Genomic DNA, 18043 nt, shown 5'->3' with positions numbered 1-18043 from the left:
TTTGTTTGCTTGCTTTCTTGCTTGTTTTTTGAGATAGAATCTTGTTCTGTCTTCCAGGCTGAAGTGCAGTGGCATGATCTCAGCTCACTGCAGCCTCCACCATCTGGGCTCAAGTAATTCTCCTGCCTCGGCCTCCCAAGTAGCTGGAATTATAGGTGCATGCCACCTGGCTGAGTTTTTATATTTTTAGTAGACACGGGGTTTCATCATCTTGGCCAGGTTGATCTCCAACTCCTCGCATCATGTGATCCACCTGCCTCAACCTCCCAAAGTGTCAGGAATACAGGCATGAGCCACCATGCCCAGCCCTGGTAATAATTTCATATAATGAGATGAAATGGAATGGGAAGGGCTACTAGTGTTTATTGATTAGCACCAGATGAACTGGATATTATTATGGTGGAGCACTTGGAAAAAAGTGGGTTCACCAAGCCAGTGGTTGTCCATGCTCAGTTGAGTTATTTCTGGAGAAGGTTATATGTACTCCTTAGCAGAGGTTTTAGGCCTTGAGCTGTAATGAATTTGCTAGGGTGAGACGTTCCTCATGCTTTTGTTATCTGTTTGCATTTTAGGACAACAGTAGTAGCAGCAGCTGCCTTCTTGGACGCCTTTCAGAAAGTGGCTGACATGGCCACCAACACACGTGGTAAGCAGATGGAGGCTGACTCCCAGCGTTAACTGCATTCAGCATGCGGGCTCGTCCCCTTGGGTGGCGGTACAAGAAGATGCAGCTTAAGTTATCAGAGCTGAGCTGACTCATATTTTTCCATTTTTAAAGACTCAGTGGGATTCCACATATTAGAAATTGCAACTAGTTTTCTGGATAATAAAGCACATGTGAAGAAGAATGAAAAAGAAAGAAAATGAACTACTGTTTCTGCATGAGTTGGCTTGATGAGTTTTTTGATGACTTTAATGACGTGCTAGTTGCAGAACCATGAGCTATGCCTTTGGTTGCAATTTGCATTTTCTTCCTTACATAGGTTTTCCTTGTTTCCTCGTGGAATGGGAAGCAGTAGGAATGATTGGAGAGACTATTTTTCTGAGTTTCCATAAAATGAGGAACGCTTTTAAAATAAGGATCTCATTGTGTTATTATGTGTCCCTTACATTTGACTGGAAACCTGCTGAGATAGAGACTATGACTTATTCATGTCTGAAGCCCCAAAACATGGTGCCTAGAACATCAGAGATGTCTAAAGTATGTTTATTAAATAAATGAACAAAGAGAAATCTTTTGAAAAAAATACAGTGGCTGTAGCGAGTACTGAAACATAAAAATATTCATAACATGTGAAAAGTATAAAAGGAAAATGAGTATCCCTATATGCATGACCGTCTTTAGAAATGCAACATTACAGTTGGGTGCAGTGGCCATGCCTGTAATCCCAGCACTTGGGGAGGCCGAGGCAAGAGATCTGAGGTGGATCACTTGAGGTCAGGAGTTCGAGACCAGCCTGGCCAACATGGAAAAACCCCAACTAAAAAAAAAAAAAAAAAATTAACCGGGTGTGTACAAAAAAAAAAAAACCAAAAAAGAAAAAAACATCTCTACTAAAAGTACAAGAATTAGCTGGATGTCTACTAAAAGTACAAAAATTACGTGCCTGTAATTCCAGCTACTTGGGAGGCTGAGGCATGACAGTTGCTTAAACCTGGGAGGCAGAGGTTGCAGTGAGCTGAGGTCATGCCACTGTACTCCAGCCTGTGCAACAGTGAGTGAGACTGTCTCAAAAAAGAAAGAAAGAAAAGAAATGCATGCAGCATTACCATTAACAATTCCGCTTTTCAAAGGGAGGATGCTTTTTTTTTTAAATTGCAATGCAGCTACTTTCTCCTGCCTCTTACTTTAACTTGTCTTTTAGGGTCTCCTTGTTGCACTGGTAGCTATAGCCCCGTTCTTTTCATTGTCATGGTGACATTGGAAAATTTGTGTTGTAGGGGCAAGTGTTGGGGACTGCTCCCAGGCACATGAAAGTTTCTCTGAACCACCAGATGGGTACCTTCAGTGCAGTGATACTCATTTATCACAGGTGCTTAATTAAATATTTGAATGAATTTGCAGCAAGAACATTCCTCATTCATTGAACAAACATCTTTTACTTCAGGCACTATCATGGGACCACAGAAAACAATATGACTCTCCTTGTCCTGGAGGGGCTTACAATTGAGTGGGGAAAATAAGATGTATAAATAAAGAATTTCAGCATAGAAATAATATGTTGGTGGATAAATAAATAATTTCAGCATAGAAATAATATGTTTGGTACATTAATAGTTGTAGAACAAAGTGCTAGGGGAATATAGAAAAGTGAGCAATTAACTAAGGGAGTATAGGAAGTTTTCCTAGGGGAAGTAATATTTCTCCTCATTTCAAGGACGCCGACAGGCATTTGCAGTGTTCCCTGGGAGAATGTGACAGAGAAATTGGAACCATTGTTTCTTCATCCAGTATGTCAGCTTGGTGTGGATCTTAACCAGTACCTTTTTAAAAGTCCTTTAAAAAAATTGTTCCATAGCTTATGTGTGTGTGATAGAAACTTGAGAGCTGGGTGCAGTGACTCATGCTTATTATCACAGCAGTTTGAGGCTGAGGCAGGTGGGTCACCTGAGGTCAGAAGTTCGAGACCAGCGTGGCCAACATAGCGAAACCCCATCTCTACTAAAAATACAGAAAATTAGCTGGGCGTAGTGGTGGGTATCTGTAATCCCAGCTACTCAGGAGGCTGAGGCAGGAGCATTGCTTGAACCCAGGAGACAGAGGTTGCAGTGAGCCGAGATCATGCCATTGCACTTCAGCCTGGGCAATAGTGCGACACTGTGTTTCAAAAAGCAAAAAAAAGAAACTTGAGAAAATACAAATGTAAAGAAAAACTTAATATGCCAGCCACTGCAGGGGTAATAGTATTGAATTTTTTATTTTCTTCTACTTCAGCAGTATCTGGAACTGGACTTGCCAGCCATATTGATATCTTTCTGTAACAGCCATCAGAAGAGGTCTTTCTCACTCCATCTCCCAGGCTGGAGTGTAATGGTGCAGTCTTGGCTCACAGCAACCTACCCCTCCCTGGATTCAAGCAGTTCTCCTGCCTCAGCCTCCTGTGTAGCTGGGATTACAGGCGTGTGCCACCACACCTGGCTAATTTTTGTACTTTTAGAAGACATGGGGTTTCACCATATTGGCCAGGCTGGTCTCGAACTCCCGACCTCAGGGGGTCCACCCACCTCAGTCTCCCAAAGTGCTGGGATTACAGATTTGTGCCACCATGCCCAGCTAATTTTTGCATTTTTAGTAGAGACAGAGTTTCACCATGTTGGCCAGGCTAGTCGTCCAACTCGTGACCTCAACTGATGTGCCCGCCTTGGCCTCCCAAAGTGCCAGGATTACAGGCATGAACCACAGTGCCTAGCCCAGAATATGTCTTTTGTTTTTTTAAAAGCTGCTCTACTGTTTTAAGGAACTTGGTTATCTGGCATTGCATGATTGAGGGCTCCGTGATAATAATGTTTTTATATTTTAATATTTAATTCTTGGGTGGATCCTACAGATGGACTGGAGAAAGGTCCTCAGATTGTCCATAAGTTCCTGTAGGGGGATCCTGGGATTTTGAAGATGCTGCTCCCAGAATAGTTGTTGGCAGGACACCAGAGGGCCTGGAAATTGTCATCTTTGAAGGGAGGAAAAACAGCCATTATTTGTGCAAAAAGAAACCAAAGAGCCTCACTGCAGAAGTAACGGGTGTAGAATAGTAATTTGGAGGTGATGCATTTCACCAAAGGCAAATAATCTCATAGTGAACTAACCCCTGCTTTGACATATTTTTAGATCATTGGATTTCAGATCATTTTTAGTGATACCAGGATACTTTCTGTTTAAAATTAATATGTATTACTATTTTTATTGAATGTGGGAGTGTGAGAACTCTCAAATGACCTAAATGTATGTGGGTGATGGAAAGAAGGTATATTTTACAGAGATAAGGGAAACTTGAATGCACTTCTTAATAAGTGTCAGAAGTAACTTTTTTTTTTTACTTAAAAATTAAAAAAAATAGAGCATACTCTTTAGTTTAAAAAATTGAAATAAGTCGGCTGGGTGCGGTGGCTCATACCTGTAATCCCAGCATTTCGGAGGCCGAGGCGGGTAGATCACCTGAGGTCAGGAGTTTGAGACCACCCTGACCAACGTGGTGAAGTCCTGTCTCTACTAAAAATATAAAAATCAGCCAAGCGTGGTGGTGGGTGGGTGCCTGTAATCCCAGCCACTCAAGAGGCTGAGGCAAGAGAATCGCTTGAACTTGGGAGGTGGAAGTCGCAGTGAGCCACGATCACAGCGTTGCACTCCAGCCTGGGCGACAGAACAAGACTCTGTCTCAGAAAAAAAAAGAAAAAAGAAAAAAAATTGAAATAGGTATATGAAGTAAAATCTACCCTCCCTAACCTCCCTGCGCCTCCCTGGGATTTGGGTTAGCGTTATTTACAAATATTTTTGCATATATAAACAAACATGCCTGGGAGAAGAAAGAAAACTAGTTTTCCACAATATGTGGAATGACACATGAGATAAAATATCCCTTTGTGACCTTTTTCAGAAGGCAGCCCCTAAGAAACATTGTTCCTGTGCTTTTTACTGCATAGTATATTATAGTTATTTTTCCAGTACCAAGATCTACCTGATTCTTTCTAGCGGCCAAATGGTGTTTCTGAATATAGCACTGTCTGAATATAGCACAATTGAATCGTTATTCTATTGATAGATATTTAGGTTATCTCCAAGTTTTTGCTGCTACAAGCTCTGCTGCAATTAATGCCCAAGTATATATCCTTTTGAAGTCCTACAAGCGACCTATTTTTAATGGTGTATGGATCACCAAGGAAATGATAATCTGTAAAAAGTGCTTCACCCTGTTTTGGTCAGCAGCAAATAGATTTGGGGCTTAGGTTGGTGTAGGCTGTGACTCTAGCAGAGTTTGTGGTTTGATATCTACCCTCTACAGAAAGAGTATCCTTGATCTACTCCCTTGCTTTAGAGCCATTCCATGTATTTTTTTCTTTTTCATTCCCTCTTGATGGAAGCGGTAGGAGGGAATTGCAGTTATTATTAAGTGCATCTCTTCTGGGCAGGTGCCCAGAATTTCAAGCTAGCAAGTTGCTCTGGTTTCCAAAATATTAGCATCTCATATTGTTTCCAAAAGGAAACGGCTCTGAATGGTCTTTGTCCTTTATAGCAAATGTTTTACACTAGCTATTAATAAAATTTACTTAGGAAAGACTTTGAAAACTAGTCACTATAAGAGCAAAATCAATCTAGTAGTTATGTACCTATTAAACAGTGTGTGAAAATATGTTAGAACTTAGTTGCTTCCATTATTTTTTAAATGAAAGTGTATAAGTGGGTATTATGATGTGTATATTTGGGTTAATAAACTGTAATGGAATTTCAGTTTATTAGCACTAGGCGCAGTTCCACATTTTATTGATTTTAGACTCTGGATGAATATACAATTTGTTTCAAATATGAAAGTACCTTTTTCTGTATTATTGAACGTAAATAATTAGTCTCTAGGTATCTGGTGTACATGGAACCCAAGGCTTTGCGGAGCAGGGTCTCTGGGTCTCTGCTTCCTTCACATCCATGATGGATCAGCATATGGCTGTCACAGGAGCTAAGAAATGTTTGAACCGAGTGGCATGCATTTGTCTGGGCTACTTAAGAAAAATTAAGGAAATTAAGAAAAAGATGATACCTACTACATAGTCTATGGTGAGAACAAAAAGACTTAAGAGGCATAAACCACTCAGAACAGCCCAGCCCATGGTACACATTCAATAAAGGCTAGCTATCCTCATTTCCAATCTTAAAATCATGCCCACTTTTTAGACTAACAAATAAAAGATTCTGGACATTAAAGATGATCTAGTATGCCTGGGATCCATTTCCTTCCTTCTGAGGATCTGAAATGCCTTTCTCTGGCATTTGATGTGTTATCTAAACTTCCCTGAGATGGTTATTTGAAACCATGAAAATAATTACAGAGGCACACAGAGGCAGATGAAAATGAAAGTCACACAACACTGTGCTCTTCAAAGGCCCTTGCTGACACAAGCAGTGGCACAGTGGCCAGGATGGGTCAGTGCTGACTAAGAGGGAGCGCGTCATCCGCTTGGCACTCCGCGCAAGTCCCTGATGTGGAAGGGCACAGGCTTACAGGTGTATGAATTTTATTCCCTGAATGCATTAAAAAAAAAAAAAATCTTTGTAGCACAAAAAAATAACCTGTGTAGTTGAAATAAAAATTTATGTGTGTGTGTTAGAATAATGACTAGATTGGGATCTGGGGTGTGTAGGTTTGACTTCATGCATTTTCAGCCATGTGACCTTGAGTAAATGTTTCCCTTCTCGGGCTTCCATTTTCCCACCTATAAAGGACCTAGGACCCTAGATAATCACAAGTCATTTTTTTTTTTTTTGCTCTAACATTCTGTGATTTTAAATCTCTCTTTGGTTCTCATTAACTATAAATGAAGTTGGACAGTGTAAATTTCCTATTCTATATTATCTTTAGAGCTTCCAATTTTTGCTCTGAGGACAAAGGAAGTGGAAGAAGCAAGATTAAGCCGAAGATAGTGGAGGGAAAAGGTTAGAAGAGAAAAGGGAAAATTACAGATGGGCATTTGGGTTGAGGCCCCCTCTCATACTTGGAGTGTGTGCAGGAGGGAGGCAGGTGGATGCCAGAACTTCAGGGACAGCCATTGGAGGCTGGAGCCTTAGCCAGGTGCTTTAATCCATGAGTCTGGATCACCAAGGCTGGTGAAGCGTGTTGGAAGAAAGTTTCTGACAGCTTAGTTCTACAAATGTGTTACTCGTTTACAGTACAGATACTGGGAAATGCCATGGTCTGCAGTTCTGGCATTACTCATCACAGTCACTCAAGAAGTTCACTTTAAGGTACAGATTTCAGGGCACTGCCACTCCTATGGAATCAGAATAACTGGGTGAGACCCAAGAATCTCCAATTTTGAAAAGCTTTCTGGGAAATGTTGCTTTCCGGTGAGGTACGTTTGTGCCGACACATAAAGCTTCTTGCTATCTCGCCAGAACCCACCTGTCCACTGACATCTCCGTGCCCATGGCTGGCAGCTGCATCCACAAAGAACTGCTCACTGTTTTCTGAAGCCCTTAAAACCTTTGATCCCTTTCTGCTGGTGCATGTGCATTCCAGGCCCGGAATGCCCTTTCTAGCTCTCCCCTTCGTCACCCTGTTTATATGCATGAGGATCTGCTCCTGGTCTCCCAGGGGTTTACGAGTTGTGTCACCTGTGAGACCTTTGACCTCAGGAAGTAAACTGGCTCCTTGCCCAGGGCCTCTGGGGACATGCTGGGGTTGGAGGATTCCTCTAGCTCTGCTGTCACTGTCTTCCCCACCAGATTGCAGACACCTTGAACAGGGCCTTGCTCCTTTCAGAAGAACTCATATTCCCAGATGCTGAGTATCTGGCCCTCAGCAGGGTGCAGACCCATCTGCTGAATGAGTGACTGTGCACACACCAAAGCTTCCACATTAATGCGGCCCTCATGGATCCTGGTGGGAAGCCCGTCAGCTCTCGGGCAAGGAACTGTTGGGATGGGGTCTTGGCCAGATTCCACCCTGGAGTTCAGAATTCGAATCTTGGTAACCCCTCCCTGAGGTCAAGTCTGATGCAAGGGACAGCTGGGTAGAAGACAGCCACCTTGCTTCGTGGATGGAGTGGAGGAGGGGAGGGAACCTTTCCTTGGAGGGGAGAAAGTGCTGGGTTATTTGGGTTCTCAGCTGGGTTGTTTCCTGGCTCCAGCCAGACTGCTCTTATTTGCTCCTGAGTTTTATTTTAACCAGATTGTTTAATTGGGACTTCGCTAGCTTATGACTTCTGAATTGACTTTGGTATTCAAGCCCAGAACTCTTTGATGTAATTAGAGTCTGTTTCTACTTAGCAAACTTTTTTTAAAAAAAGATTGATGCATAGTAATGTGCATGTTTTGGGGGGTACATGTGATATTTTGTAAATTATATGAAATTTTGTAAATTCATATAATGTGTGAAGTTCAAATCATTTGGGAGGCAGAGGTAAGTGGATCACTTGAGGTCAGGAGTTTGAGACCAGCCTGGCCAACGTGGTGAAATCCTGGCTCTTTTAAAAATACAAAAAAAAAAAAAAATTAGCTGGGCTTAGTGGTACACCTCTAATTCCAGCTACTCAGGAGGCTGAGACATGAGAATCACTTGAACTCAGGAGGCGGAGGTTGCAGTGAGCCAAGATCATGCCACTGCACTCCAGTCTGGGTAATAGAGTGAGACTCTGTCTCAAAAAACAAAAAGATCAAAGCAGGGTAATTGTAATTGGGATATCTATCACCTGAAATCTTTGTCTTTTCTGTTTGCTACCTAGCAAACTCTTTAGCCTCAAACTGAAAAACATTTTTTTCAAATTAAAAACATCATATAAGAGGCTCTTCTTGCAGGACTGGAACGGAAAATTCTTCAAATATTACCATAAGGAAATGTCAAATGTCTTCATTTGATTAAAAATAAAAAGGCATATCAGCTAGGCGCGGTGGCTCATGCCTGTAATCCGAGCACTTTGGGAGGCCAAGGCGGGTGGATCACCTGAGGTTGGGAGTTCAAGACCAGCCCGACCAACATGGAGAAACCCAATCTCTACTAAAAATACTGAATTTAGCCAGGCACAGTGGCACATGCATGTAATCCCAGCTACTCAGGAGTCTGAGACAGGAGAATCTCTTGAACCCAGGAGGTGGAGGTTGTGGTGAGCCGAGATCGTGCCAAGTGGAGATCGTGCCATTGCACTCCAGTCTGGGCAACAAGAACGAAATTCCATCTCAGAGAGAGAGAGAGAGGGAAAGGAAGAAAGAAAGGAAGGAAGGAAAAAAGAAAGAAAGAAAAGAAAGGTCTCCTTGCTGTATTTGTAAGTGGGTGTGGGGGCGTAAGAATGAAGCTATAAAAAATAAAAACATTTGTAGTTGGTTAAAATGGAAACTTGACTGGGCTCAGACAAAGTTACCTTTTCTTTCTGATGTCTTCTTTGTTTTTGTTTGTTTTGCTTTGCTTTTAGCTGCAGGCCTTAAGTCAGGACATGTGTACATGTGGATGACACTGATGCAGTCTGGCCTTTTAGCCTGGGCTGGAGTCATTGTTCTCTGACGCTAGAAATGTTCCGCGTCTGCCTTGTCCAATATGGTAGCCAGTAGTTGAGCATTTGAAATGTGGCTGACTGTGGTGTGTCTAAGCAACAGCAATTGTTTTTATTTATTTATTTATTTATTTATTAGACGCAGTCTCACTCTGTTTCCCAGACTAGAGTGCAGTGGCATGATCTCGGCTCACTGCAGTCTCCACCTCCCAGGTTAAAGCAATTCTTCTGCCCCAGCCTCCCGAGTACCTGGGATTATAGGTGCCCACCACTACGCCCAGCTGATTTTTTGTACTTGGTAGAGATGGGATTTTACCATGTTGGCCAGGCTGGTCTCGAACTCCAGACCTTGTGATTTGCCTGCCTTAGCCTCCCAAAGTGCTGGGATTACAGGTGTGAGCCACTGTGCCTGGTCAGAAATTTAATTTTTAAAAAATTTCAATTAATTTGAATTTAAACAGTCACACATAGCTAGTGGCTATTGTATTATACAGCACAGATCTAGGGAATATACTATTCCTACAAGAAAGGCTTGTTTTTCTTTAATAGTAAATATGTTATTTTGAGTCATTTATGTTGTTTTATATCAGCTTTGTTGTGGGCTTACTGCATAAGTACCTGGGATTCTGGGAATGTGAGGATCAAGTAATTAGGGGCTTGTTTCTGAGGCATTACTGGGTGATAGTAGGGTTTGGGCCAGGCACATGAGGGTGGGGGGTTAGGTGGAGATATATACATAATTATAGTTCCCAACAGCAAATGCACCACCCATCTTTTTAAAGTATGTCTGTTTCATGCATTTTCAATGGACAAAATATTGTTCCTAAAGGAGTGAAAATTGGTTCCCGAGGAGGGAAGCGGTTCTTACTATGTTTATATATAAGGCACAGATATACCTTCAGCACATAAACATACATATATCCGTGGAATTTAAATTGTATGGGTGTGGTGGCACGTGCCTGTAATCCCAGCTACTCAGGAGGCTGAGGCAGGAAAATTGCTTGAACCCAGGAGGTGGAGGTTGCAGTGAGCCGAGATGGTGCCACTGCACTCCAGCCTGGGCAACAGAGCTAGACTCTGTCTCAAAAAAAAAAAAAAAAAAAGTGTCCAAAAAGGCTGCTTATGGGAGCAATAATGGGGAGGGGGAAGCCTGAGAAACTGCTTTGTGATGATGACCTAACTTTTAAGCCAGGTCAGGCTTTTTCTTGTTACACTCTTCAAGGTACATCGAGGGAATTTTCAGGAACCCGAGGAGGGTGACTGCTGTTAGATACTTTAGCAGAAATAAGAAAAGTGGCAAAATGCATTCATACTGTTGAGGCCCATAGACTTGTCAAAAGGTCACTGAATGTTAAATGATAACTGGGTCCAGAGGCATTCGAGACTGGTGTGCTTCCTCATGGTCACGTATTCACCATTTATAACTCTTCTGCCTCACACGTGAATATGAAGAATAACTTTAGTGTTGGGTCATGTCCAGCAGCCCTTTATTGATTAGACTTTATAGCCATAATCCTTTTCATTCGATTTAAAAAAATCTGGTTGTTAGGTGAAATGACTAATGCATTGGACTTGGGTTTAGAGGATTCTTGCCTGAAACGACAAAGAAACAAGTCCCATCTTCCAGGATGACTAATTTCTATGCACAGTTGATCTTTGGTATGTTTATAACTTTGCTGAAGGCTGTGGTGGTATTAAAACGGGGTAGATTTAGTGTAGCCTTGTTCACCTCCGTCAGTTCTTGAAACCATCTAAACTGTATATATGTGTGTATGTGTGTTTGTGAACACATGTATGTATGTGTATCATATACTTTTTATATTGAACAGTTTTTATAATCTCAATCTTACATGATGTACAAATAAAATCTCTAAAAATGGTTAAATTTAATAATAGGCAACACAGCTAAAATCTGTGGTTATTATGTAAACATAGCTTCAAAAGTAAGTTTTCCAGCTCCTAAGCCCTCCTATAAACAGATTTTAGAGCTTTCATTGCCCTAGTGAGAGGTGATATAAAAAAGATTGTTTTAAATGGGTTAGTCAATGTACATTCTGGTTTCGGTTTCATCGTTTTGATGTTTTTCCACTTCAATTTGCCTTGTGTCATTTTAATTTGTTAGCACAATAGATTTAGTCATATGCATCTGCTATGAATAAAATAACTTTTTAAAAATGGCCCATGCATGTAAAGTTTGTCTCACCAGTTTCCATTTTTTAAAGCTGTCATTGTTTTTGGAGTGTGCTTTCTATGAAACTTCAGACTTTGTGTTCAGTCCGGGACAGTAGGGTGTCGTGCATTTTTAGCATCTTTATAACTCACGCTATACATAAGGACTGGAAATAACAAATGAATCTGTATATTTATAGAGAGTTTTTATTTTATAAATTTAAAAAAATACCTTTTTCCCTTTTCAGTTGATTGAGTTATGGTTGCTTATGTGTCTGATTATTTTGATAGGCAAGTCCGTATATTTAGGAGATTTATAATCATGAACCTAGCATTACTGGTGATAAACGAATCCCTCCTTCCTAATCCCGTTGATCTTTTCTTGAAGTACAAACTGATGCCTGACGAAAGCACTGTTCCCCCTTTGACAAGTGGCCTTTTATTATTGATCTTTGGTTGGGTAGCATCAGTTGCCGGAGCACTGTGGTCAACCAGCATTCCTGCCTCAGTAGTGTTTTGCTTTTAACTGTGTCTTCCTGGAAGGACACTTGAAAGGGCAGTCGTCATGTGTTAGCCCAGAATGAACACATCCGAATCCCACATTTACCAAAACATATCCAGGATCCCCAGGGCAGGATGTCACCAGAATTGTACCATCCTCCAGCAGGGATAGTGAGGGATATCAGAATTCCACACCCAAGCGTGTGTGTCTGTCCTGCTAAGGATTGTCCTACTCCTAGCAGAGAGAAATTCTTGCTCCGTTCAGTGGGGTTTCCCCATTAAGCTTTAGTGTATTTCCCCAGATGATACTTGAATTCCATCTGGATGCTTGTGTGCTGTTCTCTGTCTAAACTCAGCAACCTTCATCAATGCCGGTGAATTATGTGGTGTGGTAGTGGCGGTAGCAGCGGCGGTGGCGAGGAAGGTCCGAGCTTGGAGAGGATGTGTGTTTTCATGGGTGACTGAGGTTAATTTGTGTGCAGCATAGTTATTTGTGTTGTTAGGCAGTTTACATAATAAAGTAGTTTACTCAGCAGTTCCCCCCTTCCAGCTAACAGAGCCACTGTGCATTTTGTATACAAGCACTGACAGTTCTGCCCTCTTCTCCTCCCCCACCTCTTTCCATCCTTGTTCTTGCCTTTGCTTCCCATAGATTGGCTTTTTGTTTTCACTTAATAACTACTACCCCATGGCACCCCCACTGACACACACACACACACACACACACACACACACACCCCTTGTCGTCACTTTTGGTAAAATATTGATTAATGCGCATGGACAAATGCAGTTATTTTAGTTCATGCAGATGAAGCAAAGCATTTTTTTTTTTTTGAGATAGAGTTTTGCTCTTGTTGCGCAGGCTGGAGTGCAGTGGCGCAATCTCGGCTCACCGTAACCTCTGCCTCCCGAGTTCAAGCAATTTTCCTACCTCAGCCTCCTGAGTAGCTAGGATTACAGGGATGTGCCACCATGCCCAGCTGATTTTTGTATTTTTGGTAGAGAGGGGTTTCTCCATATTGGTCAGGCTGGTCTCGAACTCCTGACCTCAGGTGATCCACCCTCCTCAGCCTCCGAAAGTGCTGAGATTACTGACTTAAGCCACTGCACCTGGCCACTAACTTTTTTTTAATGTTCTCTTGTGAAAAATAATTTGCCATAGAGCTATGAACTTGGTTTGGTCTGCTTTGCCCATTTCAGATAAAAATAACCATCTGGAATGTAAATGTGAACTTGAAGACACTTGAAGTTGTCAAACTAATATTTTCCTAGGATGGGTCAGTTTGGTCAGACCACATAGATGCTTCCTCTGTGCTCCCTCTGAAAAAGCCTTAGCTAGAAAACACGCACAAAATGTGAAAACTACTTGGAACTAAAAATTTCACTTTAACCGCACATGTGTCCTCTGCTGTAGGAAAAGTGTTACCGGAAAATAACTCAAGGAATACATGTAGAATACTAAAAAGGTCTTCTGTCATGGAGAATTTGGCAGTGAATTCTCCTTTCTCATTTTAAAGAAATTTGATTTGTATACACTACTTTTAGAAAGCTTAAAGTGATAACTACTTGGAAGTTTTTTTTTTTAAGTAGCTATCTGGCTTTTCATTTTTAAGAAGATTCAGGATTTTTTTTCTTACAGCTCACCTAATATCCTTTTCATTTTTACTGGGGACACTGAGAGTCAGTGAAGTCACTTGTCCAAGATCACCCAGCTAGGAAGGAGAGAGGGGATTCTAGCCATGGGTTTTCTATTGCAGGATTTCCCTTAAAAGCCACCTAACCAGTTCCTGGCTTTGGCTTCTTGGCTTAATGGTGAGGGAGTTTAAGGAGGACATGACAGGTTGTGAACAAACATCCCTGTTCTGTATGCTCAGTCGATGATTGTTCACAGACGTTTTTGTTTGCTTGTTTGTTAATGAGAAACCCGTGGTCATCTGTTTTCCAAAGTGGCTCTCTGCTTCCATTCTGGCTCTGCCTTTTTCTGGGGAAGATTTTTTTTTTTTGAGGCAGAGTCTCACTCCATCACCAGGCACCAGGCTGGAGTGCAGTGATACGACCTCGGCTCACTGCAACCTCCGCCTCCTGGGTTCAAGCAATTCTCCTGCCTCAGCCTCCCGAATAGCTGGGACTAGAGGTGCGTGCCACCACGCCCAGGTAATTTTTTTGTATTTTTAGTAGAGACGGGGTTTCACCATGTTGGCCAGGATGGTCTCGATCTCTTGACCTCGTGATCTGCCCGGCTCGGCCTCCCAAAGTGCTGGGATTACAGGCATGAGCCACCTCGCCCGGCCTGGGGAAGATATTTTTGTTTTCTTTTAGCTATTTGGAAAGGGGGGAGGCTATTTTGCTTACATTTTAATCATTTGTTTCATTTGACATAAACTTCTTAACTGTAAGAATAATGAGGCTTCGATTCATCTACATTGCCTTAGTAGATGCACACATACACACAGACACATACATACACAGATACATACATACACACACATACACACACACATATATACACACATGCACACATACATACATATACACATACACACATACACAGATACAAACATATATACACACATATACACACACAAACGTACACGTATACACACATACATATACACACACACATATACAAATACAGACATATACATTACATACACAACATATACACATACACATATACACACATGCACACCTGCACACATACACGTACACACACAATATATACACAACTTACATATACAACATATACACATATGCATATATGCACACACAACATACACACATGCACACATACGCACATACACACACGTATGCACATACGCACAAATACACAAGTTTGTTGATCCCCAAATGTTTACAATTGCTATGGAACTCTTATTTCTAGGAGAAGACGCTGCTGTGGTAATCTGCAGCATTTCCTGCTGTGTTTGCTAGGGCCCAGAGACCTCGGTTACCATGGAAACTAATATCCAGCCGACCGGGTGGTACTTCCCTTCAGAGCCGCATTTGAACGCATTTCACAGTTCAATACAATGCTGCTTCTTCCTGCCTTTAAAATCAGGAAAGGGGGCAAAGCTGATTGATTACAAGTAAAATGAAAAAATACTGTTTCTGCTAAGACAGAAAGGGACCTTTAATACGCACCCTTTTAATGTGATTGTCAGAAGTAGGACAGTGCACAGTTATCTTAAAGGTGGCCAAAGGATCTGATAAAATACAAAAGAATTGTGGAGGCGATAGTAAACACTCTTCTTCCTGTGCTGCTAATCCCCGGGCTTCTCTTTGAGAATGACTGGCCTGCGAGGCTGACAAGGGCATTCACCCGCTGACTCTGGTGGAGTCCATTTGGTTCACCAGAAGGGCTTGAGGGCGAACAAAAGACCTTGAGCTCTCTGCGTGTGCTGGCCATCCTGTGTTTCCTGACCCCTCTCTCTCAGAATCCACTCACAGAACCAGATCCGAGAGCCTGGGAGAGCTTGCCCGGATTTCAGCCCTTGAGTTGCCACTTAAGCACGTGATTGCCATCTGTGCTTGCTTAAAGGCGGATGCTGATTAGGAGAGTGATACTTCATTTGGATAATACGATTTAAGCCCAAGTGCAAGCTGTGTTGCTGTTCTGGAACTGCAGGAAACATGAGCCATGTAAATGTACCACACAACCTCCTGCAGTGGTCCAGGTGGTCCTACTGGTCACGGACTCCAGTCTGTGTGGGAGATGACAGTGATCCCAAGCCCTGGGTTCCCATGCAGGTATATGAACTCCGGCTTAATGAGATGGAAGAGTGGTAATTGCCTCCACCCTTATTTAGATGATGCCCATTGCTCTGGTGTTTGTTTTTTCTTTCTCTCTCTCTCTCTCTCTCTCTCTCTCTCTCCGAGTCTCGCTCTGTTACCAGGCTGGAGTGCAGTGGTGCAATCTCCGCCTCCTGGGTTCAAGTGATTCTCCTGCCTTAGCTTCCCAAGAGACAGGGTTTCACCATGTTGGCCAGGATGGTCTTGATCTCTTGACCTCATGATCTGCCTGCCTCAGCCTCCCAAAGTGCTGGGATTACCAGGCGTGAGCCACCGCGCCCGGCCTGTGTTTTCAGACGTGTTTGCAGAACGTGAGTGCTGGGAGAGAGTGCTATTTGGAGATCTTAGTCCAGCCTGGGTCTTGAGCACTTACTGTGGGTCCTCTGCTGTTGGCGCTCTCAGTTCACCCGCCAGCTGCCTTATCTCAGGTTGAGAAAGGTAGTGGGAACCTGTTTTGCAAATGAAGACTCTTGGTGACTTGAAGTGATGTGGTTAAAATGGCACACAACTTTGAAGCTGTGTGCGATTTTATCCAAGTGTGCCAGACACACATTTTTGGAGTATGTCTGTCGTCTGTGTGAGGCTCCAGTCCCATGTTCTTCCCAACTCAGGGATCAGTTTATGGAAACACCGCAGAATTGAGACCAGGGTTTCTCAGTCTGTGATTTGAGGCTTGATAAATATTAGTTGTGAGGGGCATGCTGTGCATTGTAGGTTGCTTAGCAGTATTCTCAGCCTCTACCCTCTCTCAGTTGTGAAAACCAAAAATGGGTATTGAGATCGGCCCTGGCTGAGAACCACCAAGCTAGACCTTTGAGGTTTCTGTTGAGCAATTTAATGGAACTATAGCTATGCTTTTTTTGAGGTAGTTGTAGCCAGCTTGGTTCATTTAAGCTAGGTTTTAAATCATTCATAACTAAGTTACGATTTTAGCAATTGGACAGTCCATGCATTATTTCATCTGAAAAACTACTAACTACCCTGCCAAGTTGCATGTATAAAACTCTGCAAAGAGTCCACATCTTACTAAAAAAAGACCGCTTCCTTTTTACCAGGTCATTTCCCAGACTGAAAATATGCAGGTTTTTGTTGTTGTTTGTTTTCAGAAGATTAAATCAAGTAAGAATAGGAACGGGGTGAACAGGGCGCTTGAGTTCGCATTCGTGGAGCGCTGCCTGCGTGATGGAGCGGGCTCAGCCAGGCGGAGCTGGGAATCCTATAGGAGGTGGCTGCAGACTCTATCTGCCTGCTCACAGCTGTGTGGCCCTGGGTGGGTCAGTACAGCTGGACACACCTCAGTTTCATTGTCTATGAGATGACAGGTCTGCTGCATCTGCTTGTCCGGGTGACGGTGGAGAGGTCAAATGAGGTTGTAGTTGTGAAAGCATTTTATACATTGTAAAGTCCAGGCAGCTGTGATGAGAGGTCGTGGTGCTCCTGTGACTCAGGACTTCTGGGCTCCCTGGCCACCTTCCGACTGCTGGCTCCTTGGTCACATAGAGACGTGGCGCTCCCTTGGGTTCCGCCTTCACCCCTCATGGCTTCTCCCCTCCCACTTGTTGGTCTCCAGCTTCTGCCACTGTTTGGGATCCTGTTCAGTCCCTTTTTATAGTTATAAACAAATATTTTAAGTATGACATATAATTATAATGATTGTTAGCTTATTATATGGTTTGTGATTCGATTCGGGGTTTGAATGGGGTTTTGAATGAATGTGGGGTTTTTGGCTGTCTCCCCAGTACATGCCCCAGGTGTGCTGAACATGTCACCCCCGCTGCATCACACACACTTGGCATTCCCTCTCCTTCCCCTCACCTGCAGACTCTGACTTAGCCTCCAAGGCTACCTCAGACGGTCTCTCCTCCAGGACACCTTTCCTCCTTGAGGGGCTTGGGGGCCCCCTGAGAGCTCTGCCCAGACGCTGGGCTTCGCTGTCATATCACTGTACTGTTAGCTGTTCCCTGGTCTGGAGATTCTCCCACCTTGGCCTCCCAAAGTGCTGGGATTACAGGCATGGGTCACTGCAACCAGACTCCTTCCTTTTTTTTTTTCCTCATTGAGATGAAATTCATATACTGTAAAGCTAACCATTTTTAAGTGAACAATTCAGTGACATTTTGAACATTTCACAGTGCTGTGTGATACCACTTCATCCAATTCCAAAACATTTCATTATCATGAAGGAAAGCCCGGTACCAGGATGATGAAAAGGTTCTGGAGATGGAGGTGGTGATGGTTACACGAAATGTGAATATACTTAATACCACTGGATTGTATATTTAGAAACAGTTATAATAGTGAAATTCTTGTTTTTTATTTATTTATTTACCACGAGAAAAACACACAGAATCCCATACTCAGTAAGCAGTTACTCCCTGTCCCCACCCTTCCCAGC

General features: G+C 42.7%; 1 protein-coding gene across 8 annotated transcripts in view; it reads left to right on the top strand.

Annotated features, from left to right (window-relative positions):
- The window catches only part of MTSS1 (MTSS I-BAR domain containing 1), a 186845-nt gene that overhangs the window by 31187 nt on the left and 137615 nt on the right, over positions 1-18043 (top strand). For all 8 annotated transcript variants that reach the window (XM_037739335.1, XM_037739336.1, XM_037739339.1 and 5 more), the window contains exon 3: positions 573-646. In XM_037739335.1, the coding sequence (XP_037595263.1) occupies positions 573-646 (74 nt within the window). The remainder of the gene's footprint in view (positions 1-572; positions 647-18043) is intronic.

The sequence above is a fragment of the Cebus imitator genome, unplaced genomic scaffold (genome assembly GCF_001604975.1).
Source record: "Cebus imitator isolate Cc_AM_T3 unplaced genomic scaffold, Cebus_imitator-1.0 Scaffold68, whole genome shotgun sequence".
Classification (NCBI taxonomy): domain Eukaryota; kingdom Metazoa; phylum Chordata; class Mammalia; order Primates; family Cebidae; genus Cebus; species Cebus imitator.
Note: the sequence above shows the minus strand (reverse complement) of the source record. Positions and strands in the feature narration are given on the sequence as shown.